The sequence below is a fragment of the Natrix helvetica genome (genome assembly GCF_964273705.1).
Source record: "Natrix helvetica genome assembly, chromosome: 1".
NCBI classification, from domain to species: Eukaryota; Metazoa; Chordata; class Lepidosauria; order Squamata; family Natricidae; genus Natrix; species Natrix helvetica.
In genome coordinates, this window is record NC_138548.1 from 124,508,384 (window position 1) to 124,535,780 (window position 27,397).

Here is a 27,397-nt window from a genome sequence, read left to right on the forward strand (position 1 = left end):
CCGAGCCCTTCTTCCTGCCCAGGGACTTCATCCTCCGTCATGCACTGCGCGGACACTGCGCAGACTGTGACCTCAGAGAAGAAGCCGCTCCATAAAGGCCTCTGGGGATCGGAGTCCCAGAACCCCGGCGCTCGCTGCTTATTCGGATCAGGGGCGGACTCCATTTCCCAGCAGGCTTCGCCGAGCCGAGCGGCAAGACGTGAGAGTGAGTGGACGGTGCGGGGCTGAAGCCGTCACGTGCAGTGCGGGGTGCGTGTGCCGTTGATGCTGGAGGAGGAGACGACGGAGACGCCGACGACGGAGAAGGAGGAGGCTGAAGCTGCTCCGCGCGCTGGGGCTTGTTGTTGTTGCGGCAGCGGAGGCGGCTCTCCGCGGCTCGGCCCGCAACGCTTCCCTGGAAGACCTCCGAACGGCTCCGCCGGCCACAACGATGAGCGACAACGATGACATCGAAGTGGAGAGCGACGTGAGTGCCTCGCTGGTCTCCCGCATCTCACCCCCCCCCCCCCCCCCGCTTTCCCTTCCTTCCTTCCCCGACCACGTCCGGGTTCTCTTCCCCTTCCTTCTCTCTCGGTCGCTCAGACGGAGATTGTCAGGCGGCAGCGGCGGGCGCGACTTGGCTGAGCGGCGCTGACAGTAACGCCTGGATCTCTCTCCTCTCTGTCTCTCTCTCTCTCTCTCTCATTGCAGGAAGAGCTTTCAGTCTGCGGTACGTCTCTCTCTGCCTTTCATTCGCTTAACTCCCCCCCCCAAAACCCCGTCCTCTTAATTCCCTGACACACACACACATCCAGGCAGAGAGCGCGGCCCAGCAGTCAAAGCTTAACCGGGGGTGGGAAGGGGGGCATACAGGAACTGGCAGAAGGGAAGAGGAAGGAGGTGGTAGCCTGGCCGTGTGCCCCCCTCGGAGCCTGGCGCATGCGAAGGGGCTGTAGGGACAGAGAGGTCTGTGATGATGAACGGGGGAAGGCCGGGCGTTTCGCCTTGTTTTGGAGGAAAACTTTTTATAGGCAGGTCTGCCTAGTGGTCGGTGGCAGAGGAAAAAGATTAGGAGGGCCGGGCCTGTCACTGTCAGCTGTCTTCTGAGCCGGATGAGTTGGGCTGGAGCAAAAGGTCTGAGCATGGAAAAGTGATGGTGTTTCCCTCCTGGAACTTTGCAGGACAGGTTAAGAGCCTAATTCAGAACAGGTCAGGTGGGGTAACTACAGGTACTCCTCGACTTAGTTTAGTGCAGTGGTTCCCAACCTTTTTTTGTGGGGGACATACCCCACTTAAGCACCTCTAAAATCCTGATTTCTCCCCCCCCCCCCCGTGACATATAATTCTTACTTTACTCAAAAAGTGAACTCTACTCACATAGAGGAAGCCTAAAAGACAATTAACTTGGTTTAAAGAAGGTTCAAATTACCCCCATTAAAAATCAAATTGCCCCCTCTGTGGGGCTGTGGGCCCCACATTGGGAACCACTGGTTTAGTGGCTGTTCCAAGTTACGACGGCACTGAAAAAAATGACTCAGGGACATTTTTTACTCTTATATGACTTCTACAGCATCCCCATAGTCATATGATCAAAATTCAGATGCTTGGCAACTGATTCATACTGGCGATGGTTGCAGCGTCCTGAGGTTCATGTGGTTGACTTTGGGGACCTTCTGACAAGCAAAGTCAATGGGAAATCCAAATTTGCTTAACAAACATGTTGCTGACTTAACAAGTGATTTGCTTAACACCAGGCCAGGCTGAATGAGGCTTACTGCTTACCAACATCAGCAGAAAGCCAGGCTGGTTACTTTGAAAGGAAGACCCGAGGATACTATAGATTATCTAGGAAACAGGAGGGAGATTGGCAGGGTTAGTGCTATGGCAGGGAAATGGCACATGGAGCAATGATTAAGCATTATAATATCTTATACTGGTATTAAATGTCAGCTGAATGTGTTTCAGAGTGGCAGTGCATGCTCTCTAAATTACAGTGGCATCTACTTTGAGAGATTTTATATCTTAGTGTCTCACCAATTACCCCCGTAGGCTGTGGAAGAACACTTTCTTCCTCACCGCTCTCAGAATGTAATGAATGGGAAAACGGGATTTCTCTTATATTGGGGATAAAATGCGCTAAGGTTATTTTTTTAAAGCGGCGCATCATAGAAAATGTCCTTCAATTTTCTCCTTGTAACTTCAGATGTTGGATAATATCTATCAAATATTCATGATCCACATGTAGAAAAAAGTTTTTGGTTGTACCACTGATTCTAACAATGAATTGCAGAATCAAAAGGTACTCTTTCTTGAAGTCTGCATTGTAATACACAATATCTTTCTGCATATTGTTTGACTTGTGAATTACTTAGTGTTGATTGCAATTAAGGTGTAAAAAATTTGAAAACATAGTAATAGTAATAACAACAACCTTCTTTGTAACAAAGTAATCTAGTAATACCATAACAGGTTTTCTTATCTTGCCAGTGGCTGTAGTTGTAGTACAAGATGGTATGTGATTCACAGAAAAAGTTCTTTCTGGTTGCTTTCGTTTTGCTCATAAATGCAATAATATCACCGTGTTGCTGAGTTTTAAATACTTTTAAATGGTGATATATTTACCTATGGTCTGGTTATTAATTTATGTATTTTTATTTCCTATAGAGAGATAAAAATGAAGGTAGAATGACTAAAGCATAGACTTTTTAAGCAAAGAGTAGACTGCTGTTAAGCTTAAATAGCTAATTAAATATAGACAATTTTAATCACATTTTGTATTTTGAAATCCAAATTTGTATTGAATGAGACTGCATACTAACTGGTTATTATAATAAATACTGATTTGCAACTGGGTTGAGTTTTTGTACATATGAAACATAATTTAAAATATTTGGTGCATCTTTCTATACATCTGAAATTTAAGGACATGTATGTTACTGTATGCACTAGGGCTGTACAAGGCCTCAGATTTAAGAAAAAAAGATTCTCTGGAATGTGAGAGGGGGTATCCTTCTTTACAACACCTTAAACACAATAGGATTTCTCTGGAGATGGTGCTCTGAGTAATATGACTAAGGGTGGGACGCAGTGGCTCAGTGGCTAAGAAGCTGAGCATGTCGATCGAAAGTTCGGCGTTCCGAATCACTAGCGCCACATAATGGGGTGAGCTCCTGTTACTTGTCCCAGCTTCTGCCAACCTAGCAGTTCGAAAGGTAAAAAATGCAAGTAGAAAAATAGGGACCACCTTTGGTGGGAATGTAACAGTGTTCTGTGTGGCTTCAGCGTTTAGTCATGCCAGCCACATGACTACGGAGACGTCTTCGGACAGCGCTGGCTCTTTGGCTTTGAAACGGAGATGAGCACCACCTCCTACAGTCAGGAACGATTAGCACATATGTGCGAGGGAAACCTTTACCTTAATATGAATAAGACTGTCATAAGTGTTCAAAAATGTATGATCACTAATATGTGGTTTTTTAAAACAGGAGCTCCTCTGACTGGAATTCTTTGAGGAGTTGTCCAGGTTGATCAAATGAATTTGTCAACAATTCCTTGCCTCCCGAAAAATTATTCTAGGTAGTTGCAGATTTCCTCAAACAAAGTTTGGCAGGAGAAGAATTAAAAATTTGGGTTGGCTAAAAATATTTTACCTCTACATTTTTCATTAACAGGAAGATCTCCTGGATTACATTTCCTTCTGCAAGTAGAGCCCTTTACTCTGGACCCATAGCCCAGGTTTCTTTGGGAAGTCAACATTACATCTTGTATTATTCAGATCAAGTTTTTGCCACTGTATGTTTTTCTTTCAAGTTACATTTTTCTATTTGTCTTTGAGGTAGAAATATACCACATGAGTTAAGATGTGAGTATTTATATCAAATGTCAGTTTGTTTTATTCATCTGAGTTAATTGTTGAATGGATTATTACCTATGATGAAAAGCAGCTTGTCGTTTATTATTTAAGATATTCAGCTTAGTATTTGCTCAGTTTAACAAAGGAATCAAGGCCTCTATTTCTTTAATAAGGAGTCACTGACTGTTCTAAGAAATAATAAAGCACTTTCTGTTTTCTTTCTGAAATAGAGTCAAGGCCTCTATTTCTTTAATAGGGAGTCACTGACTGTTCTAAAAAGTAATAAAGTACTTTCTGTTTTCTTTCTGATATATATTACTAGTTTCATAATAGATTTACAGTAGTAGAGATTTAAACTGCAACTACTTCCTTTTTAAACAATGTTTAAATGCTTGAGCAATATTAGTGATGCACACCACTAAATGGGCGGCATAAAGGAAAAAATGTTTTGAAAAGTATAATTGTTTACATTAATTTTACTAATTATTTAAAGATGAAGTTTATTAAAGTTTATTTTGTATATGTGTGTGCTGAATTTAAGATCATATGATTGAGAAATTGGTTGTGCTAAGACAAAAAGTTAGCTATTGGCGTTGTTTAATTATGCTTATTAGCTTAATTTTGTTCAAAGTGCTTTATGCATGTTAGTAGTGTCTGGAGCATCTCCCTTACTATATTACGGTAAATCCATTGAGTTGTAATGGAGTTAGATTTAAATCCTTGGCACCATACTAAGGTGATTTCAGGCATCTTAAAGTTTTTGCTAGACCAAACAAAACTGACCTAAGTGGCTTCTGTGGTCTGGCTTGTAAGATTTAATTTTATCAGTTGAGAATCTTGGTGTGCTGCATTTCCATCACTGAGAATTAACTTATATTAATTAAAAAAACAGTTTTTCATATAATAACCCCTAGAAAACCCTTTTAGATATAGGTCCTGATCAGGGCTGGGTTGCTGCCGGCATTATTGCTGGTTCGACATGCAAAAGATTTTGTGCGTGCGTGTTTTGCTCACTTTGCATTTGCACCTAAAAAATCAAGATGGCACCGCCGTAAGAGTACCCGTTTGGGGGCGTGGCAGGCCTGAGTCGCTGCCGATTCCAGCGACCCAGGCCACCAAACCACTACCGGTTCAGCCAAACTGGGCCAAACCTGTAGGAACCCACCTCTGGTCCTGATTGACACGAAAAAAGAAAACCCCATGGCATGTTAACAATAACAGAGTTGTTTATAGAACATAATCTGTCATGTTTTTATTACTATGCTTTGAAAACAATGAAAAGGGAAAAATAATTGGATAGACAGTATAGAGTAAACTGTATGTGTGAATATGCATTACTTCAAGTTTTAAAATTATATATACACACACACACACACACACACACATGCATGGGAGATGTTCTGTCCTAGTATATTCATACCTCCAAATAATAGGCCATTCCAAGGAGTGTAGAAATAGGTCATTCTATTTGTTGGATCTCTTCCAGAAGATTTGTAAATTACTAGTTCTGAGGCTAAAGTGACCCATTTTAGTTGCATGTGTGTGATTCCATGACATAATATATTTATATTGCCCTAAAGAAAAGTTGGATGGCATTTCTTAAGTATACTTTAAAAACAAGCAGGCCAGTTTTTGTATAATACTGAAAACAAACTACACAATCCCTTCTAGTTTTAAACTTAGGAGAATGAATATTTGAATTAGACACTATTAAGAATGTTAAGAACATCATTATTTAAAATAGTTGAAAGAATATTCATTCTTATGTGGAGATATAGAATTAACAGTCTAATTTTTTCAGAACTTATTTAGCAGATTGAAAAAAATTATCTGAACTATTTCAAAATGGACAATTCCTGTGCTTGGTATATAATACTTAGAATTTCCAAATCATAATATAGCTGAATTGCATCTATTTTGTACCTGAACAAAATAATGTCATCCGTGATTATATTTATTCACCTATTTTCTGACCTCATTTAAATGCAGATATTCCCCGATTTAAGACCACAATTGAGCCCAAAATTTATGTTGGTAAGTGAGAATTTGTTAAGTGAGTTTTGCCCCATTTTACGACCTTTCTTGCCACAGTTGTTAACTGAATCACTGCAGTTGATAAGTTAGTAACTTTGTTGTTAAGTGAATCTGGCTTCCTCATTGACTTTGCTTGTCAGAAGGTTGCAGAAGGTGATCACATGATCTTGGGACACAACAGTCGTAAGAATGAATCAGTTGTCAAGCGGCTGAATTTGATCACATGATCATGGGGATGCTGAAAAGGTTGTAACTGAAAAATGGTCATAAGTCACTTTTCAGTGTCATTGTAACTTTGAACGGTCACTAAGTGAACTGTTGTAAGTTGAAGACTGCCTTTATTTCTGTTCTGATTTGAAAATACATAAAGCCTGTATAACATACAAGTTGTGATTATAAACCAATAGCTTCTGCTACACACAAAAAAACAATGTTGATTTCTTTCCTCACTCCCTTTTCATGCCAGGAACTAAGTTCTTGGACAAATTATTTTGAAAATAGCTGATAAAAGTAGTAATGGCACTAGGCCACCTTGCTCTGATGAATGGAAGCCAGTGTTTTTGTGCTCTCCTTATTCATCAGCATCTAGCGTGGTTTCTGCCAACCAGAACTCATTGGATTAGATCTGGCAGCTTTTCTTAAATGCAGTTTGCTTGCTCCCAATTCCTGCCAGTGATTCATTACAGCAGAGTCAGGTACGATGTTCGACTATAGCTTTGTTTTTACAAAGTAATTATAGAAACAGGACAATTTTGTACACTGTAACCAGCATTACTTTTACTGTTTTGACGGGGAATCAGACTGCTCTGAGGGGTGGGGGGAGGTCTTCTGTTGAGTTGACTTTATACGCTTGTACAATTTGTTTAATGTGCTCCAAAATTAACTTTGGAAGGAATGACAAGTGGTCTACTTCATGGTCAAAGTATTTTGAACTGGGAATAAGTGCACCAAAGGACTTCTAATAACCTACCATGCCCTTTTGATTAATGAAGCTATCTAAATGAGTTGTCTGTGCATTTCATTTTGCAGCATAATTACTGAAAATGCCAGCATTGTCAGGATTTGTAGATGAAATAATACAAGAATCATGTGTAATGAGGAGGTTTTATGCAGTATAGCCTTCTCGTTTTCTTTTTAAGATTCCAGTTAAAATGCTTCATTGCAATCTATTTTCCAGCTAAGTCACATATATTCAGTGGATCAATCATTATATATGAAGTTAGAAAATTGTGATTGCTATGGTTTGCAAAAGATTTCCTATGCTTACAACATATACTTGTGAATACATTACATACATGCAATAGTAATCATTGCTCTCAATTTTGCTCCTTTGGGTGCAGATTAATCACCATTTTGCATTTATTTCCAGTTGATGGTACAGTAATGTATTTGATTTTTCCACTTAACGCCTGAAATAATTTTAAACTCTAGCCTGTAGTTTGGAAAGTGGATGTCTTGCTATTTTCCCCCCAGCTAATTTGCTCTTTTAAAGCTATTTGGCCCAGCTATTAAATCGTACCTTTAAAAGGTTGTATTTATCTATATCATTTTCTATTTGCGTTCAGATGAGAAAATTAGTGATTTTTAGTTTCAAATTATCAACAGTTTTAACGCTAGTGCACTTTTTTCTGTTATGGTCTTAATCTACACTTGTAGGAAATTTGTGAGTTTCAATCCTGATTCTTGTTCATGGATATAATTTATTCAAGGTATTGGCTTGCACCATTCTCCTTTTATGACGTCTGCTGCATAATAGATTCTAGCTTTGAGTTTAGTGTGTGTGTCCACAGAAAACTATTTTTTTCTTAGTGTACATAGTGAAAGAAGACTTGTTGGGCCAGTAACGAGTGTCATTTACTTCACCTACCTTTTTGTCCTTGCCTTTTGTTTTTCTGCTTGTGAGCAGAAACAATTTCAAGTAGCTGGAGTACTTTGTCTTTTCTGTCACAGTCTGGGCCTTTGAGTAAGCATTTTGTGGAGAAGTAATTCAGAAGAGAACAAATGTTACTTCTTAGTCTGGTTCCACCTATAAATTCCTGTCATGCTGAACTGAAGGAAACAGTTACAGAAAAATTGCTTGTACTTTGGATTTGGGGTCCAGACACACCCAGAGAGTCCTTTTACATCTGTGGACAGTTTCTGTGCTCAGAGTTGACTGTGGGATCATTGCCAGACCTTTGTAATTCAAGGCTACATTGGTATTTGGAAACAAACCATCATAGTTTGATTTCATGTTACCGCCTGGATTCAAACAGCAATGAGGATTAAAACAAAAACCAATAGTTGTGAGCAGAAGCAGAATGATGGAGATGTATTTGCTGCAGAAACTGAAAACTGGTTATTCTCAATTTGAGATTAATGATTAATTTTGAACTAATCTTTAAAAAGAAAATTTAAGTAAGTTGAGATTCTTATCTATTGAACTGTTTTGTCCACATCATCCTCTGCTAGAAGTATTAACTATTTTTATAACATCCTTATAAAGGAAGACAAGCAATTGCTTAGATGGCTCTATGAAAATTGGCCTGATGAGAAATGGCTAGTGATGTGTTGAATTTATTTATTAATGGTCAGCTACTTGGACCATGATGACTAAGATCTGGATTAATGTGTGTCAATTGTTAAACTATAACTAAATAATTTTATTGCCCAGGAATTCTTTTAGCAAACTGAAACTTTGCAGTTATGGTCACGTTCTTTACTGTTCATAAATTCAGGTCATGGAAATTATTTTATTTGTATAGAATATATGCATAAAATAATTGCAAAATATTTATGAAAAATGTAATTTCAAAATTAGACACCAAATCTTAAGAGTACAATTATCATACTGCATCTAAAAATCAAGTAGTTCTAGTTGTTTTGTGATGCATAAATGAAATTTTTTGAGTATGAACCAGGTTATATAGCTATAACAGTTCTTAATCAAAAGTTTTCATTTATGCATTACATTTGAATTACTATATGAACAGAGAAAGAACTATCCTCCAGCTCCTGATGCCATTGTATATTTCACAAATTCTGCTAATCTAGAACTTTAGCATATAAGAGTTATTTGGGAAGCTTTAATCTATAGATATGCTTATGGTGATTTCTGAATAGAGGTTGTATTTGAACTAATTAAGATTTTTTTCAGGGGTTCCTGCTGTGTTTTGGGAGTTTTCGATGAGACCTCTACTTGTTCATTTTTTACTGTGAGCCTTTTCTGTAGAATAATACCAAGAAAATAGACAGTACTACTTAGAATTAAAATAATTTATTCCAGGGAGGAGATACTTACCTGAATAAATGTGATTGATAGAAAATGTTTGACAAAAGCCCTTCTTTTATTAATAAAACTTGTTTTTCATGATTGCAGTTGTCCTGAATTGTTTGAGCGATAATTTTGTTTACCAACTTGTTTCTTTGCAGACTTCCACAGCCCTTCCTTTATCCTTATATTCCAGGGATGCAGAGGAAGCCTCATGTTTTTATGCCTAGAGTAATACTTGTTATTTGTTTTGTTTTTAATTTCCTAGGCTGACAAACGTGCTCACCACAATGCTCTAGAGCGCAAACGCAGGGACCACATCAAGGATAGTTTCCACAGCTTGCGGGATTCTGTACCTTCCCTTCAGGGAGAGAAGGTGAGTTTATTGAGAGAAGTGATATGGTTTCCGTGCACTTCATTGAGCACAAGGAAGTTGCATCCCAACCCTGTTATTTTTAGTAACTAAACAAGAAAGGGCTAGGAGACACTTCTGCATGGGTCCCAGCTAGTCTTTTGGAATAAATGTCCTTGCTTCTTTGGCTTATTTAGTTTGGTTTCTACTTTTTGTTATGCTTTGAAAAATAAAAATGAATTACATTGCAGTAAGTAACGGAAGTTTGTTTAATTATCAACTATTTCAAGTAACTGAGCGTTTTCCTCTTTTAAAGCTGAAGTGTTTTTCATGTGGCTATCTAGAACTGATAGGATGGTACACTTCTCTACATATGGATAGCAAGATATGTTTACATTTTATGACTTGGTTAAAAGTTATTGCAGGTTATTCATTTTTTGCATTGGCAAACATTTATTGAGTTTGAGGCTATAAAAATGAATTGCAAATGAGACAATTTATAGCATGGCTAAACAAAAAGAAGTAGAAGAGTGCCTTGCAATGAGTCCTCAGCTTTCCCCCACTTAAGCCAGGGAGTTCTATAACTCTCCTTTCCCCCTCTGATGGAGCTATTAGTGTGCACAGTCATTTCAAGTTCTGTCTTGTCTAGGAACAATTGTTATTGTATAATTTGTTGTATTCTGTTCTTTACATTGTTTACTCTGAATGCAAGCTACAACGTAACTGTATTTAAAATAATTAAAGTAGCATTTAAATTTGTGGCTTAGCAGCCTTCAACTTGGATAGGAGAAATCAATACTTAAATAAAGTCATTATTTGACTTAATCCCAAGATTTTAGAGAGTAAGTGCATTCCATGTAATAGTGAGATTTTTTTTTTAGAATTGTGAAGTACCTAGGATAAACACCAGACTGGTACATGTTGTTCAGTTCTTCATTTGGCAACTCCTTCCAGTAAGCACAGCTAAGAAATCCGGATGGCTTCTCTCTATGGATAGCTCCTCTGGATGACCTGTAATCCAAGAATTTTATCTTGTTTCTCTTTGAAGTCAGAAGGCAGGAAGAAGCTATGGCTTCTGGCTATGATTTATTGAGAAAAGAGTAAAGTTTACTTGTTTTCACAGCATGGAGAGAATAGTAGTTGCTGAAAATTTCTGGCTTTCTAATGGGTGCAAACATGAGTGGTGTTTAAAACATGAGTTATTTTTCTTCCTGCTCGTTTGACATAATGTTAGTAAATAACTTTTGATATGGCTAAAGAAGCTGTTCCAAAAAGAACGAGGAAAAGGTATCCTGTTAATCATCATAAATTAAAATCCCTTCTGAGTTGACTGCAGAAGCTTATTATAAGATAGTTCACTTGGTAGACAGCATTTTTATGTGTAGTCACCTCTAATGACTCTGTGTGTAGACATTGTCAAGGCGCACCCATGTATTAATCATGCTGTACAGGAAAAGTTTTCAAGACTGAGATCCAATACCTATATAACTTGTTAGCTAAAATATGTGGGTAGACTTTCTGCTTTTTTATTCCTCTCTAAGATGAATGCAAGCTGCTATATGCTTAACACTGGAATTTTACAAGACACTGCTGAAAGGTTTATGACAATTTGGGTAAGAATGAATGAGTTTGACAATCATGTTACATAAATTGCTGGTAGCATTATATATAGGCTTCAGCCTTTTGCTGAATGAAGAAAAAATATTCACGTAAGATTGAACAGGAAAAACCCCTCCTGATCTGGCCTTTTCTGATACAGAACAGGACATTTGGATGTAAACAATTACTGTATGCTGGACATTTTCTTGCTGGAAAGATTGAATTAGGAACTTGGGCAACCAAAGAATTGCTAATCTTGATGCACATACACATGGTTGGTCAACCTCAGCATATATTTATATTTGTGTTTTTGTGTACTTCTATAACATGCATGCACATTAAACAAGATAATATTCCTAGTTTTATTGGTTGACTGCATATTCTAATGTAGTGATTCTCAACCTTTTCTTCACCCCAGACTCCCTTTAAATACCTTTTGTGGCCCCAGACCACCAAGACTTAACTTAAGATTTAAATCATAACATTTCGTCAAGTCTTGTAGCCCGTCAGGGGTCCGTGGACCACAGGTTGAGAACCACTGTTCCAGTGCAATGACTCATAAGAGATATGTGTACTTAATTATAAGTAAAGTTTGCTCAAGATTGTAATAGTTTCCTATGCTAATTGCGTTATGATTGAAAATAATGATCACATTAGCAATTTAAATTATAAAATAAGCAAAAAGTTTTACTGTGACCTCAAATTGAAGGAGTCTGAAGGAACTCCATTCCAATGTATCTAAGTTCTGACATAACAAAATTCAAAACATTTCTAATATTTTGTCAGAGAGGAGAGTCAGGCATTTTGTTGTTCTTGTTTTGTCCTAGGTTTTGCTAAGTGCTGCCTGGTGGTTAAGTATGCTTTTTGCAGTTTGCATTATCTGTATAAACAACCAAAGAACTGAACTCCATAAAGAAACAACAGTGGATCCACACAGCTTGTGAACAGCATAACAGCAAATGAAAACAAAAAAAGCCAAACTTCTCTTGATACTAACTTGAGTTTCTTAATACACAATTTATTTATTTATCTAATTTACATAGGCACCCATCTCACAGGCAAGTAACTCTGGACAGCATACAAGAAAACTGTACGCACTTTTACATTGGATAGACTGGCTTATTCTGCCATAAGAAACAACGATAATTCAAAATAAGACCTTTCCTCTGTTACTGACAGCTGAACTCATGGTCAAACATACATGGGTACAACTCCTCTTCTCATTTCTCATGTGAACATATGAAGCTAGTGTGTCCCCTAACGTACAGGGATAGATCATAGAATCATAGGGCTGGAAGGGATGTTGGAGGTTTTCTAGTCCAACTCCCTCTCAAGGCAGTAGTCCTCATGCCCTCACAGACAAATGACTGCTCAATCTCTTCTAGAAAACTTCCAGCAATGGAGCACCCACAACTCCGGAAAGCAAGTTGTTCAAATATTGGAAGATCTCTGTCTCCCCTCAGTCGTCTCTTCGTTAAACTAAACATACCTAGTTCCTTTAGTCATTCTTCATCGCCTCCATATCCTTTACCATCTTTGTTGTTGTTCTCTGCACTCTTTCTAGGTTTCAGCATCTGTTTTGTTTTGCGACCAGAGTTACACACGGCATACTCAAAGGAGGACTCACCAATGTAGTATAGGGGAGTACTACTTCCCTTCATTTTGATAGTATCCTCCTATTGATACAGCCCAGGATTGTGTTGTTTTTTTGTAGCTGCAGCACCCTGCTGACTCATACTTAAGTGATGGTCCATCAGGACACCTAGATCCCTCTCAAAGGCACCAGTGTTGAATCAAGTACTGTCTGTCTTGTGCCTGTGCCTCTGGTTTTTCCTGCCTAGGTACAGGACCTTCCTTTCTCACTACTGAACTGCATCTTGTTGGATAATGCTGAAGCTGGTCAAGATCCTTCTGAATTTTGAATTCTGTCTTCCAAAGTGTTAGGAATTTCCTCCAGATTTGTGGCATCTGCAAATTTGATGAACATCTATCTATTCAATCTCCTCTCTATCTTATTTATGAAGATATTGAAGAGCACTGGAGCCAAGACAGAACCTTGAGGAACCCCACTGCATTCTTCCCTCCACATAAGTATAGTTCCATTAAAGACTACGCACTGAGTGCCGTTGGTCAGCCAACTGCAGATCCATCTGGTAGTGGTACTGTCTATCCCACATTGTTCTTATCTTAGCAAGAAATAGGCTCTGGTCTACTTTATTGATTGCCTTATTGAAATCTGTGAACTATATCGACCACGTTTCCTCGGTCTGCTAATTTAATCACTTTATCAAAGAAGGCAATAAGATTTGATTGACATGATCTGTTTTTAGCCACACCTTCTATTTTATATCTAAGTGCCCTTCCTTTTTACATCTTCCTTCCTCATTGTTGAATTCATGATTTTGGGCCTTATGCTTTGGGATTATTCCTAGAAATCTGCTTCCTTCCTTCTCCAGATTTAGTTGAAATCCTTTGGATGGCTCAAGCTGTTTTCCAAACACATTTTTCACTGTCCTTGTGAGATAGAGCCTGTCTCTTGCCCAGAACCTATCTTGTAGGTGATATAGATTATGATCCAGAAATCTAAAGTTTTCTTGATGGAACCATCCCTTGAGCTATCAGTATACCATTGAAATCCTCTGTTCCCTCATTGAATGTTGACTTTCATTGCAAATATGGATGAAAACACCATGTGCACCTAAGTCTTTTGCCTTCTTGCATAGTTTCTTATAGTCCAGCGATGGCGAACCTTTTTTGGCTCGCGTGCCATAAGTGGGGGGAGCACAGGGGAGTCGTGTGCAGGCGTGCCGTACCCATAATGCAATGTGCGACCCCCAAGTGCACATGCGCGCACTACAGGTGCAACACCCCCCCCCATTTTTGCATGCTTTTTTCACCCTCCCCAGGCTCCAGAGGCTTTATAGGAGCATGGGGAGGGCGAAAACAGCCTCCCCCGCCCCCTGGGAAGCTCTCTGGAGGCTTCAGGGACCTTCAGGAGGCTTCCCTGAAGCCTCCAAAGCAGTCACAACGACCGTTTTAGCGCGCCGAAGGCTTCAGGGGCTGTCAAGAGGCTTCCCTGAAGCCTTCGGAGCGCTCAAAACGAAACCCGAACTTACGGTTTGCCCATAGGGCTGTTTTTTTGCACTCCGGAGGCTTCGGGGAAGTTCATGAAGCCTCCGGAGGGCCTCCGGGGGGGGGGGGGGCTCTTTTCGCCTTCCCCAGGCTCCTATAAAGCCTCTGGAGCCTGGGGAGGGCAAAAAATGACTTTAAAAAAGGGTGAACTCAGCTGGCCAGCACCTCGCGTGCCCTGACAAATGGCTGCGCGTGCCACCTGTGGCATGCGTGCCATAGGTTTGCCATCTCTGTTATAGTCCCTTGATTTTTTTCAGGCTCTTTTTTGTTTTCCGGAGGAATTTTGCAGGATTAGCCAGGATTGGGTATTGTGATGTCCAATTGGTCTCGAGACAGAGTTAATTTGAAGCCACGCCTCTGTGCTCCTTGCTTCTGGTTCCCATTTGAAGTCTGTCTGGTTAAAGAAAAACAGGTTGCTTTTGGTTCCTGATTCTTCCAAAAACAATCCAGTGCCATCCTGCAAATTCCTTCTCCCCCCTTGCCTCCATCTGATACCTAGAAGCCTCCCCTTGGTGTGGCTCGCTCCCGGCCGCCAGTAAGGGATTTAAAAGTTACTTCTTGGGGCTTTAGAGGCAGGATGCCATTACGGTGGCCATTTTGGGGCCTTAATTCCTGCAGGCTGCATGGGCTGGGGCAGAGGCTACTATGAAGCCTAGTTTTCATCCCTGCCTTCCTCGGTGCCATCCTTTTTTCAGTGGCAGCAGCAGCAAGGCCCTGCAGGCCCAGATCAACACCAGGAGGCCCGGAGCGGTGTGGGACAGCGAGGACTGTGTGGTGCGCCGTGTGGTGCTGCCGGCAGCCACGCAGCTTGCCAAAGGGGCCGGAAAGGTCTACCAGAGGCTGATTTCGTCACGTGGAGGCCGTGAGTGATTGGGGGAAGCTGTTTTTTGGTCGCTGCTGTTTCTCATGGGCTGAACCTGATGGAGCCCTGACCTGGTGCCATGGCAGATGCAGAGGAGAGGCTGAATTCCTCCCCATTGTCCCCTGGGGAGGGGACCTCCAGTGGGGCCTGAGTGAGGCCCACAGCTTCTTGAGACTGCGAAAAACTGCAGCAGCTGGAAAATCCTCCAAGGCCTTGCAGAAGGATGAGTAAAGGAGGCACAGGGCCCTGGAAAAGCAGGTGTCCAGGGTTGAACAGAGGGTTAGGCCTAGTTCTCCTTGAGGTCTAGATTGCCCATTAGATCCAGGTCTAGGTCTCCTCACAGGGGGATTCCCCAGTGTATCTCAGGGACATTTCACCTTCTCCCCCACTCTCCATGGTGGAACAAGGCCTCTATCTAAGGGATCCTTTTCAGTGCAGGGGGACCAGGGGGGATAGTCCCAGCAGGCCATCATTGGCTCCACAGTCTGAAGGCTGTGCACAAGAGGAGGAGGAGGATTCCTTCGTTAGAGACATGGAGCAGCTTCCAGCAAGCATTCAGAGGTTTATCTCCTCTGCAATTTCACAGGGAATTTCTGCTGGGTTACAGAAGGGGTCTGTGCGACTCGCAATGGTGGCAAAGGTCCCTGGGAGGAGTGCCACTGCTCAAGGCAGGCGGAGGCCTTCCTCCTTGGAGGTGCGCTGGCCTGTTTCTCCTTCTCTGGCTAGCGAGGGTTCCATGGCGGGGGATCAGGTTCAGAGAAAGGTAGACATGTCTGATGATGAGGATCCCTCAAAACCTGAGGCACCAGCATTCTCTGATCTGTTTCCTCCGGATTTGTTCAAGTCACTGTTGCGCAAGGCCAAGGCCACAGCGCAACTGGGTGAGATGGAGGGCGCCAAGTCGAGTGCCAAAGAGGGTGGTCCGGAGAAAAAGCCAGAGGATTGAGTTTACTCAGAGCCTCCTCCAGCGAAGGAAGACATCCCTGCCCCTAAGTTGTTCCTAGAGGTAGTTAAAAAGCAGTGGGAAAAGCCAGGAACATTTCCCAACCCCAGCAGCAGTGATAGGAGGTTCTTTAACATGGAACCTAGTTTTTCTGAGGCGTTGCAGGTGCCCACAGTAGACCCTCCAGTGGTGGCATTGGCGTCCATGTCAATGGTGGTGTCTGGCAATGTGGCTGATTACTTGAAGGCCGAGGACAAGAAGGCGGAGCTGACCCTTCGTAAAACATTCCAGTCTTCCGCGTGGGCCATCAAGGCAGCTGCCTCTGCGTTGTTCTTCAGCCGTACGGCTATCCTTTGGCTACAACAGATGCAGGAAAGTATTCTGCCTGAGGAGGTGCGTACTCATCAAGATCTCAACAAGCTGGTTGCTGTTGCACAATTCTCTGTGGATGCCACTCTGCATGCCATGAAGTATGCCTCACGGGCAATGGCGGCCTCGGTGACCTCCCGACGTCTCCTGTGGCTGAGGGGGTGGCAAGCAGAGAACAAGGCAAAGTGGCATCTGGCATCATCGCCTAATTCCGGGGGATCCCTTTTCGGTACCCTGTTGGACCCACTCCTCGTTGAGGACAAGAATAAAAAGAAGGTCATGCCTACGCCCGCAAGGAAGTCGGAGCAAAAATCTGCGCCTTACTTTCGGAAGCAGTCCTATCGTCAGTTAGATGAGGAGGTGCAGCACAGCAGGTATTTTCCGAGATCAGATAGGCAGTCAGATAGGCACCACACCAGGGATAGGCCTAGGTTCCAACCCCAGGGGAAGAGGCCCTTTCGGGGGGAGGTGGCTGTCCCTACCGCCGGGACAGATAGGTCAATAGCGACCCCACCCATAGGCGGCAGACTGCTTCTGTTTGCCGACGCCTGGGCTGAGATTACCACTGATGCCTGGGTTCTGAATACCATCAGATTTGGCCTGCACCTAGAGTTGCTCTCCATTCCGCCGAACCACTTTCAGGCGTTTTCGGTCGCCAAGAGTAAAGATAAACGCTCTCTCATGAGGCAGGCAATCCGACACCTCCTAGAGATTAGGGTGGTGGAACCGGTTCCACCCAACCAAGTGGGGTCAGGTTTCTATTCCAACCTCTTTGTCGTTCTGAAGAGTTCGGGAGGATGGAGGGCGATTCTGGATCTTAAACTGCTAAATTTTCACTTAGTCTATAGAAGATTCAAGATGGCATCGTTTAAATTCATCTTGTCGGGGGTCAGGCACAATGACTTTATGGCCTCTATCGACCTGACGGAGGCTTACCTCCATATCCCCATCTTCCCTGGCCATCGTAAGTAACTCAGGTTCTCCTATTTAGGTAGCCACTACCAGTATAGGGCCCTACCATTTGGTTTGGCATCAGCGCCGCGGACCTTCACTAAGGTCCTAGCCGCAGTGGCGGCTTACCTCCGTGAGCACTCTGTCAGGGTCCAATACTATCTCGATGACATCTTAGTCCAAGCAGCATCATTTGAGCGGGCGAGGGAGGATATTTTCGTGGTGGTATCCACACTACAGCAGTTAGGTTTTTCGGTTAACCTAGATAAGAGTTCCCTCGTTCTCGCCACATGGATTCCTCACTTAGGGACCATCATAAACTCTAAGCTGGGGAAGGTGTTCCTGTCCCACGACCGTAAAGTTAGTTTGTTAGCCTTAGTTAGACAAGTTAGAAGTCAATGTTTTGTTCCTGTACTAGTGCTCTCCAGCTTGCTGGGGAAATTCATTTCTTGCATAGACGTGGTGCCTTGGGCTCGTCTACATGCGAGGTCACTCCAGTGGCATCTCCTGCCACATCAGAGGTCAAACTCCAGCAATTCTGAGGAAAAGGTTCCAGTGACACCACAGGTGCAGCTGTCATTGAGGTGGTGGCTCTCCCTAGTGCTACACGAAGGCTGCGAGTTCAGGGAGCCGGAGCGCCTCATCCTGACAACGGACACCAGCTTGTACGGGTGGGGAGCTCTCTTGGAGTCCCTGATGGCGCAGGGGCGTTGGACCTGGTTGGACCTCCAACACAATATAAATTGGCTGGAACTAAGAGCGATTCACTTGGCATTGCGGCACTTCAAGGACCATGTTTGGGATCGAGACGTCTTGGTGCTGAGCAACTACGTGGTGGCAAAGGCCCATGTCAACTGACAGGGCAGCACACACTCCAGGGCTCTTCGAACTGAGGCGATGGCACTCGGTGCCTGGGTGGAGAGACATCTTTGATTGCTCAGGGCGGAGCACATCACAGGAGTGAACAACCATCAAGCCGACTGGCTCAGTCGAGCCATGGTCCAAAACTGTTCCAGGCCATCTGCTCCAGGTTCGGCCATTTGGAGGTGGACCTGTTTGCCACACCGCAGAATGCTCAGGTGGATCGGTTCTTCTCTCGGTTCCCGGCTCGGGGGACGGAGGGAGTCGACGCACTTCAGATGCCGTGGGCGGAGGGCCTGCTCTACGCCTTCCCTCCCCTTCCCCTTCTCCCTGGGGTAGTTTGGGAAGTGATATCAGAGAAGGCAGAGCTCATCTTAGTGGCGCCCTACTGGAAGCGCCGGGCGTGGTTTGCGGACCTAATGTGCCTGTCCGTGTCACACCCGTGGAGGGATGTGGACCTCAGACAGGGGAATCTGGTACATCCCGAGCCACAATGGCTGCAGCTAACCATGTGGAGATTGAGTGGGAGCGCCTAAGGGCCGCCCAGCTTTCACAAAGGGTGATCTCCACAATTGAGGCTTCACGCAAGGGTTCCACCACTAGGATTTATGATTCCACCTGGTGGGTCTTTGCAGAGTGATGCCGGGTCTCGGGAGCGAATCCTCGCGAGGCTTCGGTACCGCACATCTTGGAGTTCCTCCAAGATGGATTGGATAGGGGGCTCTCACATGGCACCCTCAGGAGACAGGTGGCGGCCCTCTCCATGATTATTCGGGGAGAGGGGCTCCTTCCATTTTACCAGGTCCCGTTAATTAAGAGGTTTTTGAAGGGTGCGGGGAATCTCCGTCCCCTGGTAGTCCACAGGTTCCCAACATGGAGCCTCACTATGGTTCTCCAAGCAATGACAGGAGCACCATTCGAACCTCTGAGGACGGTTGACCTGAAGTTCGTAACCCTTAAGGTAGTGTTCCTTGTGGCGGTCAACTCAGCCCGTTGCATTTCTGAACTGGGAGCGTTGTCCTCCAGGTCGGATCTTTGTACATTCCACAATAATCGGGTCGTCCTGCGACTGGATCCGACTTTTGTTCCCAAGGTTAACTCCCTTTTCCACAGGTCGCAGGAGGTGGTATTACCAGAATTTTGTCCAGACCCATCTCATGATAGGATCATGAGGCGCTCTTCATTTCCTTTTATCCGTCTTCCACAGGGAAGAGGGTGTCCTCCTCGACTATAGGGAGGTGAATCAAACTGGCCATCGCATTGGCCTATGAGGTCCAGCACCTTCCGGTGCTCCAGGGCATCACAGCACACTCCACCAGCAGTGCGGCTACCTCGGTTGCCTGGGCCATACATGCGCCTATCATGGAGATTTGCAGGGCGGCTACGTGGGCGTCCCCATCTCCCTTTATCAGGCACTACAGGTTAGACGCGTTTGCATCGGCTGATGCGGCGTTTGGTCGTAAGGTGTTACAACAGATGGTAGCTCATGAGGGGCCCAGGACCAATAGTGCCCCCCCCAAGGGACGTTAACTTGGGTATGTCCCAATCCTGGCTAATCCTGCAAAATTCCTCCGGAAAATGACAGTTGGTCTTACCTGAACTGTTGTTTTAGGAGGTTTTGCAGGATTAGCCAGGTTCCCGCCCTAGCATTGGTCCAGGGGTTGGGGGAGTTCAGGGGGTAGGGTGTGTTCCCTATGACTTGTTTTCAGGTGTTTTGCAGTGGGCTTGAATCGTTGAAACTGGGAACCAGAAGCAAGGAGCACAGAGGCATGTCTTCAAATTAACTCTGTCTCGAGGCCAATTGGACATCACAATACCCAATCCTGGCTAATCCTGCAAAACCTCCTAAAACAACAGTTCAGGTAAGACCAACTGTCATTCTATCATTTGTCCCAGCATGAAAGAGGAGAAAAGGATAATTCATTACTTGGATAAACCTCACATCCTTGATCTTTGAACCTGGACTGCAGTTTGTTGATTCTGTTCCTCTGAGAAGTGAGTCACCAATCCACCACATGTCTTTCCCCTTCAGGACACCCAGAGATTTCTCTTCCTTGTAACAGTCTGAGCTACTTTTCTTCCTGAAATGAAATTGATTGTTAAGTTCCAGTGACAAGGATAGTTTTCTCAGAGGGGGGCTACATCCTTTTCTGCATCTCTGCATTTTTAGTGGTCGTTGTTTCTTCCCTAGTTGAGTTTCTAGAAACGTCTGCTTTTTTCAGAAACTGCTCATTTTCATAGATGAGTCTTAGAATGGATATATGTTCTTCTAGACCTGTGGACTTCAACTGCCAGAATTCTTGAGCCAGCATGGCTGGCTCGGGAATTCTGGAAGTCGAAGTCCACAAGTCATAAAGGACCATATTTCCCCACCTCTGCTCTAGACCTTCCACATTTGCCTCCAGCAATTTGATCAGTTTGCCACTTGGTGCACATATATAAATGAAATTCTCAGGTAGGAATACAAACACAGTACACATCTTGCAGGCCACCATAGCGACTTTTTCTCCATGACTTCATTACTTTTAATAATTGTGCATATCCAAATAGATCTTTTCCTTGTAGGCCTAGATTAATTTAGATTCCTAGTTGTAAGATTTAGCATGTAGGCCACTAGTTTGATACAATGAGATGGTTCTCTTTGTTATTCACAGTGACCTCGTCACTCTCCCAGAATCTTCTTGTGGTATGCAATTGCTCCCAGTGAGCCAATTCCCAGGCCACTGGTTTGATCCATTGAGATGAATTCACACTTGTCTATTGCTCACAGTGAGCTCCTCTTCACTGTCGTAGAACCCTCCAATAGTATGCAAATGCTTCCAGTGAAATAAATATGCAGAAGCAATTTGCATTGTGACTGAGGTTTTCATTTACAACTGTCAAACGTAAGTTCTAATTCTATAAAATAACATTTTTAGTTAAAATCATATTAATCTAAAAGAATTACAATTGTTTTTTCTTGATATTCATTCTCAGATGAATTAGTCTAGAAAAATAGCTTTCACTGGTTTAGATAGATGCATTTAGAAATCAGGAATAGATTGATCTCATTTGTGCATCAGAACTAATATCCTATTAAAAGACTATATCTATGTAGTCACAATATTCAGGGTTATGTTTGCATCTGATTTGTGCTTATTTATTTATTTATTTATTTAGAGCATTTATATCACCCATTCTATTCTAATATTACAAATTTAACTAAAAAAAATATAGTGGCCAAAATATTCTCTACTCATCTTGATCCAAGGACTATTTCCATTATTTATTATTAGTGGTTTATTATTTAAATAACAAATACTTACACACTATAAAAGTAAGCAATGTTTATAATATTTAGAATTTTAGCATTTTGGGATTTAGTTTAGTCTTGGATGTTCCCAGTTGAAACTATGACTGAATCTGTCTATATGTTGGAAGATTTAAGGTGCTTTGTGTCTTCCGACTACTAATTGATGTTCATAGATGCAATCTGCTAATCTTCTCCCTGACTCTCCTACATGGTGGCTGTTACAATCCTTATACTTTATGTTATATATGAATCCTGTTTCTTTCTTCTTGAACTACTGAGTCTTCTGATTTAGTTAGGGTCTTTTGGAGGATTTTATGTTCCTAAGTAAACCAAAAAACATTAACCAAAAAATAATCCAACTGACCGTTTGTGAGCATCCTAGATCATGCTAAACCTAAAAAGCTTGCTAAGGAATTCACTGAAACTTGTCATTCAGACAAATCAGTCATAGATACATAGAGATAAATCACATTTCCACACTAGTTAAAAGAGACAGTAAAAAAAGCTAAGAAGGAAACCAAAAGACCAGAACACATTCTCTCTAGTAACCAACACCCAGACGAGTAGGGATTAACACCAGATAAGCAATCCAGCGGGAAAACAATACTTTAATCAGCCTACTACAAGGTAAAAACCACACCCTTACAAATACTGGTAGAGTAAGCTACAGTATATATACAGAACGCAAACCTCACAATCAAATAGCACTGATGATGCTACCTAGTCAAAGAACATTTGCAAACAGACAACCAAGCTCAGAGAGCACTAGGGATTCCACCACAGTGATTTATTTCAGAGTAGTTCATTTTGCTCTGCAGGGACCATTTGGAGAAAATGTTTTGCTTCCTTTACTTTCTGTTTCAACCAATTGAGTTATATTAAGCTACATACTCTTGATTGATTGATTGATTGATTGATTATGGCATTGATATTAAAGTTGTATAGACTATTCAAAATCTCTTTTGAAATACCTCATGTCCAATGTAGAACACTCCTCTTGCAGAGGAAAATAAAAGTTTTGTGTGCTCAATGGGCTGTTCCAAACACTTTGTATTGTGCTCACAGTGAGAAACTCAGAACAGAATTCTGTCATTTGTTTACAAAAAAGGAAAAATGGGAGCAAAATTATTCCAATTTGTCCTTTTCATAGTCAATAGGACAGATTTTCACTTTCCACATCACACTCCAAAACATAAATGTTCAGTACAACATGCAAGTACTATAATATATGAATGCCTAGATGCCAAGGACTGTAGGCTTGAAAGGCTATAGGTAAGATATTTTACAATCATGAGTGCCTTACAAGAAGAGATGTCCAATTTGCAAACATATTGCTGCAAGGTTTATTGGCCAAGTTTGTTGGCTAGTTCCAGTTGTTGAACGAAGCTATGACTGGCAACTTGATCTCTTGCAAGGAAGCTGTTGTACAACAGTTCAGAGCTTTTTTGCTTTGCTGCAGAAGTTCTTTTGAATGCAAGAGGGCTCACTACTATAGAGTAGTTGACAATACAGGGAATGATCGTTCTAGAATCTAGAGCACCCTTTAGAATAGTTGCTTAATGCTATAATAAGCAACAGAGTTCCTATATAAATAGGAAGTGAGTATGAAGTTGGAAAACAGATGCTATCCTGATACCTAATTAAGAATTTTAATACTAAGTTTGTGATATAATCAAATGTGGATTATTTTAATAATATATCTATTATCAAATATAATAATATATCTATGTAGCAGTCTGTCAGAATTATATTTTTTGTATCAGAACTAGGACTTTATTTGGTGTTTTTTTTCCACAACTATTGCAACAGGCATCCCGGGCCCAAATCCTAGATAAAGCCACAGAATACATCCAGTACATGCGCCGGAAAAACCACACACACCAGCAGGATATTGATGACTTAAGGCGCCAGAATGCCCTGCTGGAACAACAAGGTCAGTATACCTGTGCTGAGGCCTTCATATTCATAGTTGTAAAGGTTATGATATCCCACAACAAAGCCCTCTATAGGGGGTTTATGGATCAACATCTAATTACCTGTGTTGAATAAAACTGTGTTGGTGTTTTAAAAGCTTAAAGGTTTTAGGTGTTGGCAGCATGTATCAGTTTTCATGCAGTCACTTGGTCTTTCTTCCCTGGAATGATCCTTTATACAAGATTGAAGCAGACCAATGTTACCACTAGACAGCTCCTGAGAGTCCAGTATGTGGACATATATAAGTATTTCAAATCTAACTGTGCCCTGAAATGGTTAATTTGAAGCACTTGCTATAACTTACAATTCAAGTGTAAAAACATATAACAAAAACTATATGCATAACGGATATTTTTAAAAAAGATGGTAGAGTGCTTATATAGAAATATTGTGGGAGAAAACCCCAGGGATCATTCTGCATTCCACATGCCACTGCAGAAGCAGTTTCCATGTTGTCTCCATGCAGATTGTATTTGTTGCTTTTAGCATCATTCTCAAATAGGCTGAGATTGTTTCAGTCCTCAAACAAAAACATTTTGTTAAAAAAAATAAAATGCAGAGACTTCCCCAGCATACTAATTTACCTATCTAAAGCTTGAGAATAGGCAGAGTAAAATAAATCAACTGACTGTTGTGTGCAATTATTTCTATTGCTATCATTTCTACTGCACTTGGCCTTCAGTAGAATGTGAAATTAATTATCCAGTGCTTATGTCAAATTAACCCATTTCATATCCTCAAGATGAGTCCCTTAATGTAGCATTCCATATTCTCGATTGAATTGATATTTCCCATTCACACACAAAGCTTCTGTTTCATTGCTTCCTGGAATACCTAAAACAGGGATTCCTAAACCTTTTGCCAACACATGTCACTTTAGTGTACACACCTTTCTTAAAAATACAAACCCCAAAATGAACTCAAATGAACAATGAAAGCAATACAATTAAATTTTGGGGAAAACGGATTTATTGTAATAATGTACAAAAAATTATCCACACCACTCCTGAATTCTTTTTTCTGCAAGAGAGACAAGCTTCCATATGAGAAACCCTGACTTAAGTTAATTTTTTCAAGTAGTTTGTAACAAGAGAAGATTATTTTTCTTTCAGGGCAAAAAACAATATTTGAGGGAAACTAGAATAGATCTAATGGACTTTAAAAATTATGTTTTTATTTACTACTGTAATAATATGACATACTAAGATCAACTTAACATATGAAGTTGTGGTATTTTATATATGGAGTACAAAAATATATACTATTACATTTTTATTCAAGTAAGTAACATATATTTATTGTTAGAAATATAGTTGCAAGCTGCTGCTTTACGTTTAAAGTTCCCAAACTTCATCAACCTATGAGTGAGCAAATTGTTGTAATTAGCTAGGGCAGAAAATGTCAGTGGTATAGATTGGAAGAAAGAAGCATTGTTATTAAAATAATTCATAGTAATAAGAAATAAAACTTAAATTGACACAACAAAAATATGAGAGGTGGTTTCTCAAATCAATCATAAGTAAAACTCATTCCGAGGAAAGAAGATTTCAGTTATATAGGATTTCAGAAGTTGGTGGAGGGAGAAATCTAAAGGAAGGGTCATAAGAAACAGTTTAAGAGGAAGCCAACAACTCACTGGAAATAAGACTTTATTGGGGTGGGGGTGGGAGTCCTATGACCTAAAAAGAAAGGGCTACTGCACTGTATTCCAGGATTCATGATAGTGATTGAGAATTCAACTAGACTCAAATTAGCACTCTTACCTTATTGGAGGTAAGCTGCTTTGTGGAAATTGCTTGCTTTGAAAAAGAGTATTAAGTACCTAAATTAGTGGCAATAAAGAGGTCAAGCGATTGCCTCCATATCATTCACCTGGTACACTTTGCTTGCCTTTCCCACATCCATTTCCATATTCTTGATCTTACCTTTTAGTTCGTGCACTGGAGAAGGCAAGGTCAAGTGCTCAGCTGCAGGCCAACTATTCCTCTTCAGACAACAGCCTCTACACCAATCCCAAAGGCAGCACCATCTCCGCCTTTGATGGTGGCTCTGACTCCAGTTCAGAGTCTGAGCTGGAAGAGCCTCAGAGCCGGAAGAAACTTCGTATGGAGGCCAGCTAGAAGAAGCCTTCGTTCCCGCTGCCATTAGACACTTGCTGGCTGCTTAAGGACTTTCCTTTTTCTTTAGTAGAGGCTCTCGGACTGCAGCTTCCTCTATTCCTTATCCCTTTCTGGCCCTTTTAAAGTTAACCCGACTCTTTGGCTTGGTAGATTACCGTCTGGATGACACCAGCCATAGCTTAGAGCAGAATGCAATTCTGCCCTGCGGCTGCCGGGTTCTAGTAGCAGGAAAGCCCAGATCAGTTTATTAAACTGATGTCTCTGAGATTGCTTGGCATGTGTGGAGATAGTGAACTCTCCGTGCTTCCACTAGAACTTCACCAGCCTCTGTTGCTTTTATCAAAATATTGCTATTTATGATAATAAATCCAGATAGCCCCAGAAGAATCTTGGTAAAGGAAAGAAGCATGCAGAAGCATGTATGGATGTTCCTTCTTGCCTGAAGGGATGATGCAAGATTCACGGTGAGGCATAGAGATTCATTTCCTTTTTGTATTTTGGCAAATGATGAATTGGTATTTATTTCCTCCAAAGGAATCTCTGTCTGGCCAGATTCCTCCTTCTGCTACGGACATTGGTAATGTGAAGCTACAGATTCAAACCATGTTAAATTCTTCCCTTTTCTGTTTTGAATTTCTCAGAAACAGAGCCAGCTTTTTTAATGTAAATACACACAAGCTTTGTTACTTGGTACTAATAAATGCATTTAAAGTGTGGATCTGCTCTCTGGCAAATGGGCCAGTTTCCCATGTGAATTAAAGAGGCCTAGGCTCGAAGCAAGCAAAGGCCTCTTTGTGCGTAGGTGTGTGTGTACACACATATGCATGGATATGCACATGCATGTGTGTGTGGTATGTGTGATATTTTTTGTCTTCTTTCCACACTTGTTTGTGACGTTTTCTGAATTTAGCGTGTACAAATGTAGCTTGGTCTCTGTCCAGGTGTGAGTCTATTCCATGGAACTGAAGTATGTTGTACATACTGCCCAAGAATTGTCTTGCAAGTTAAGGCTTCCCTTTACTATAAAACTATAAATAAAAAAATATTTTATCCTTTTGAGTGGCACTGGTGTCTTTATGGAATGGTTGCAGTTCTCTTGTGTTCTCCAGTATTAAGTTGGATGATACTTCACAGATTCCAAAACACAGAAGCTAAATCCAAAGTGATTTTTTTGGAAAAACAGGTATTGGTTCTCATTTACTTAATATTTTTCTCACTTTTTAACGGCTATTTCTCAAAATGGGTCACAATATTCATAAATTCAATGCACCTACAGTACAATTCAGTAAATATAAATTTAGTTCACTGTCACCAGAAGTAGGTGTCCAATAGTTTATAAAAGTGGCTGGACACCAAATTTCATTGTCGTTGCCTATCTGGAGATTGCCTGGATTCATCAGTCCTTTTGCAGACACCCAGAAGATACACACATGGCTAGGATAAAAAAAAATGATTTTGTGGAAGAGGTTTAAGGTTTAAGCAACATGTCTTAAGATTTAGTTTAGTTTGCAAATAAACAACCATTACCAAAAAGAAAGAGTGTGTGAGAGAGAAAGAGATAATCCAGGCATCATATATTTCATTTCTCCATAGGTAACTCACGAAGTCATTAGCCATATTCCCTGTTGTTTTCTTATACGGTAATTAAAGAAATTTTGCTTTCTCTCTGCATTTCACTAGATTATTTGGCATTAGATCAGATATAGGATAACTGAGAACTTGATAACATTTTTTTTAAAATTTTTTAGGAGTTTGCAGATTTATGACTGGAATTTTACAAATTTATATTATTAGCCCTAGTGAGATCTGCAAGACTTGATCCCCAA

The 27,397-nt window shown here is 41.5% G+C and overlaps 2 protein-coding genes across 7 annotated transcripts; both read left to right on the top strand.

Moving 5' to 3' along the window:
• The first annotated feature begins 142 nt into the window (after window positions 1–142).
• Window positions 143–26,626, top strand: MAX (MYC associated factor X). Of its 6 annotated transcripts, XM_081939005.1 has the most exons (7): window positions 3,465–3,555; window positions 3,651–3,771; window positions 5,822–5,866; window positions 9,385–9,492; window positions 11,010–11,081; window positions 23,287–23,410; window positions 25,384–26,626. In XM_081939005.1, exons 1-7 carry the CDS (start codon window positions 3,512–3,514, stop codon window positions 25,569–25,571), a joined length of 702 nt encoding a protein of 233 aa, XP_081795131.1. In that variant the 5' UTR covers window positions 3,465–3,511; the 3' UTR covers window positions 25,572–26,626. The 6 variants fall into 6 exon arrangements, with proteins under 6 accessions (XP_081795133.1, XP_081795135.1, XP_081795136.1 ...); XM_081939006.1 differs by lacking the exon at window positions 11,010–11,081 and having other exon boundaries at window positions 3,470–3,555; XM_081939008.1 differs by lacking the exon at window positions 3,465–3,555 and having other exon boundaries at window positions 3,665–3,841.
• Window positions 15,218–23,271, top strand: LOC309384991 (uncharacterized protein). Its single transcript, XM_081939004.1, has 2 exons — window positions 15,218–18,520; window positions 18,634–23,271. The coding sequence occupies exon 1, from the start codon at window positions 16,140–16,142 to the stop codon at window positions 17,343–17,345; it is 1,206 nt and encodes a 401-aa protein (XP_081795130.1). The 5' UTR covers window positions 15,218–16,139; the 3' UTR covers window positions 17,346–18,520; window positions 18,634–23,271.
• Window positions 26,627–27,397: the final 771 nt, after the last annotated feature.

Excerpts from the sequence above, each read along its gene's own strand:
- MAX (XM_081939005.1), top strand. The coding sequence starts at position 3,512 with ATGAATTTGTCAACAATTCCTTGCCTCCCGAAAAATTATTCTAG. Across the intron at positions 3,556-3,650 it reads CTCCCGAAAAATTATTCTAG|GAAGATCTCCTGGATTACAT; the intron begins GTAGTTGCAGAT and ends TTTCATTAACAG. Across the intron at positions 23,411-25,383 it reads TGCCCTGCTGGAACAACAAG|TTCGTGCACTGGAGAAGGCA; the intron begins GTCAGTATACCT and ends CTTACCTTTTAG.
- LOC309384991 (XM_081939004.1), top strand. The coding sequence starts at position 16,140 with ATGGAACCTAGTTTTTCTGAGGCGTTGCAGGTGCCCACAGTAGACCCT.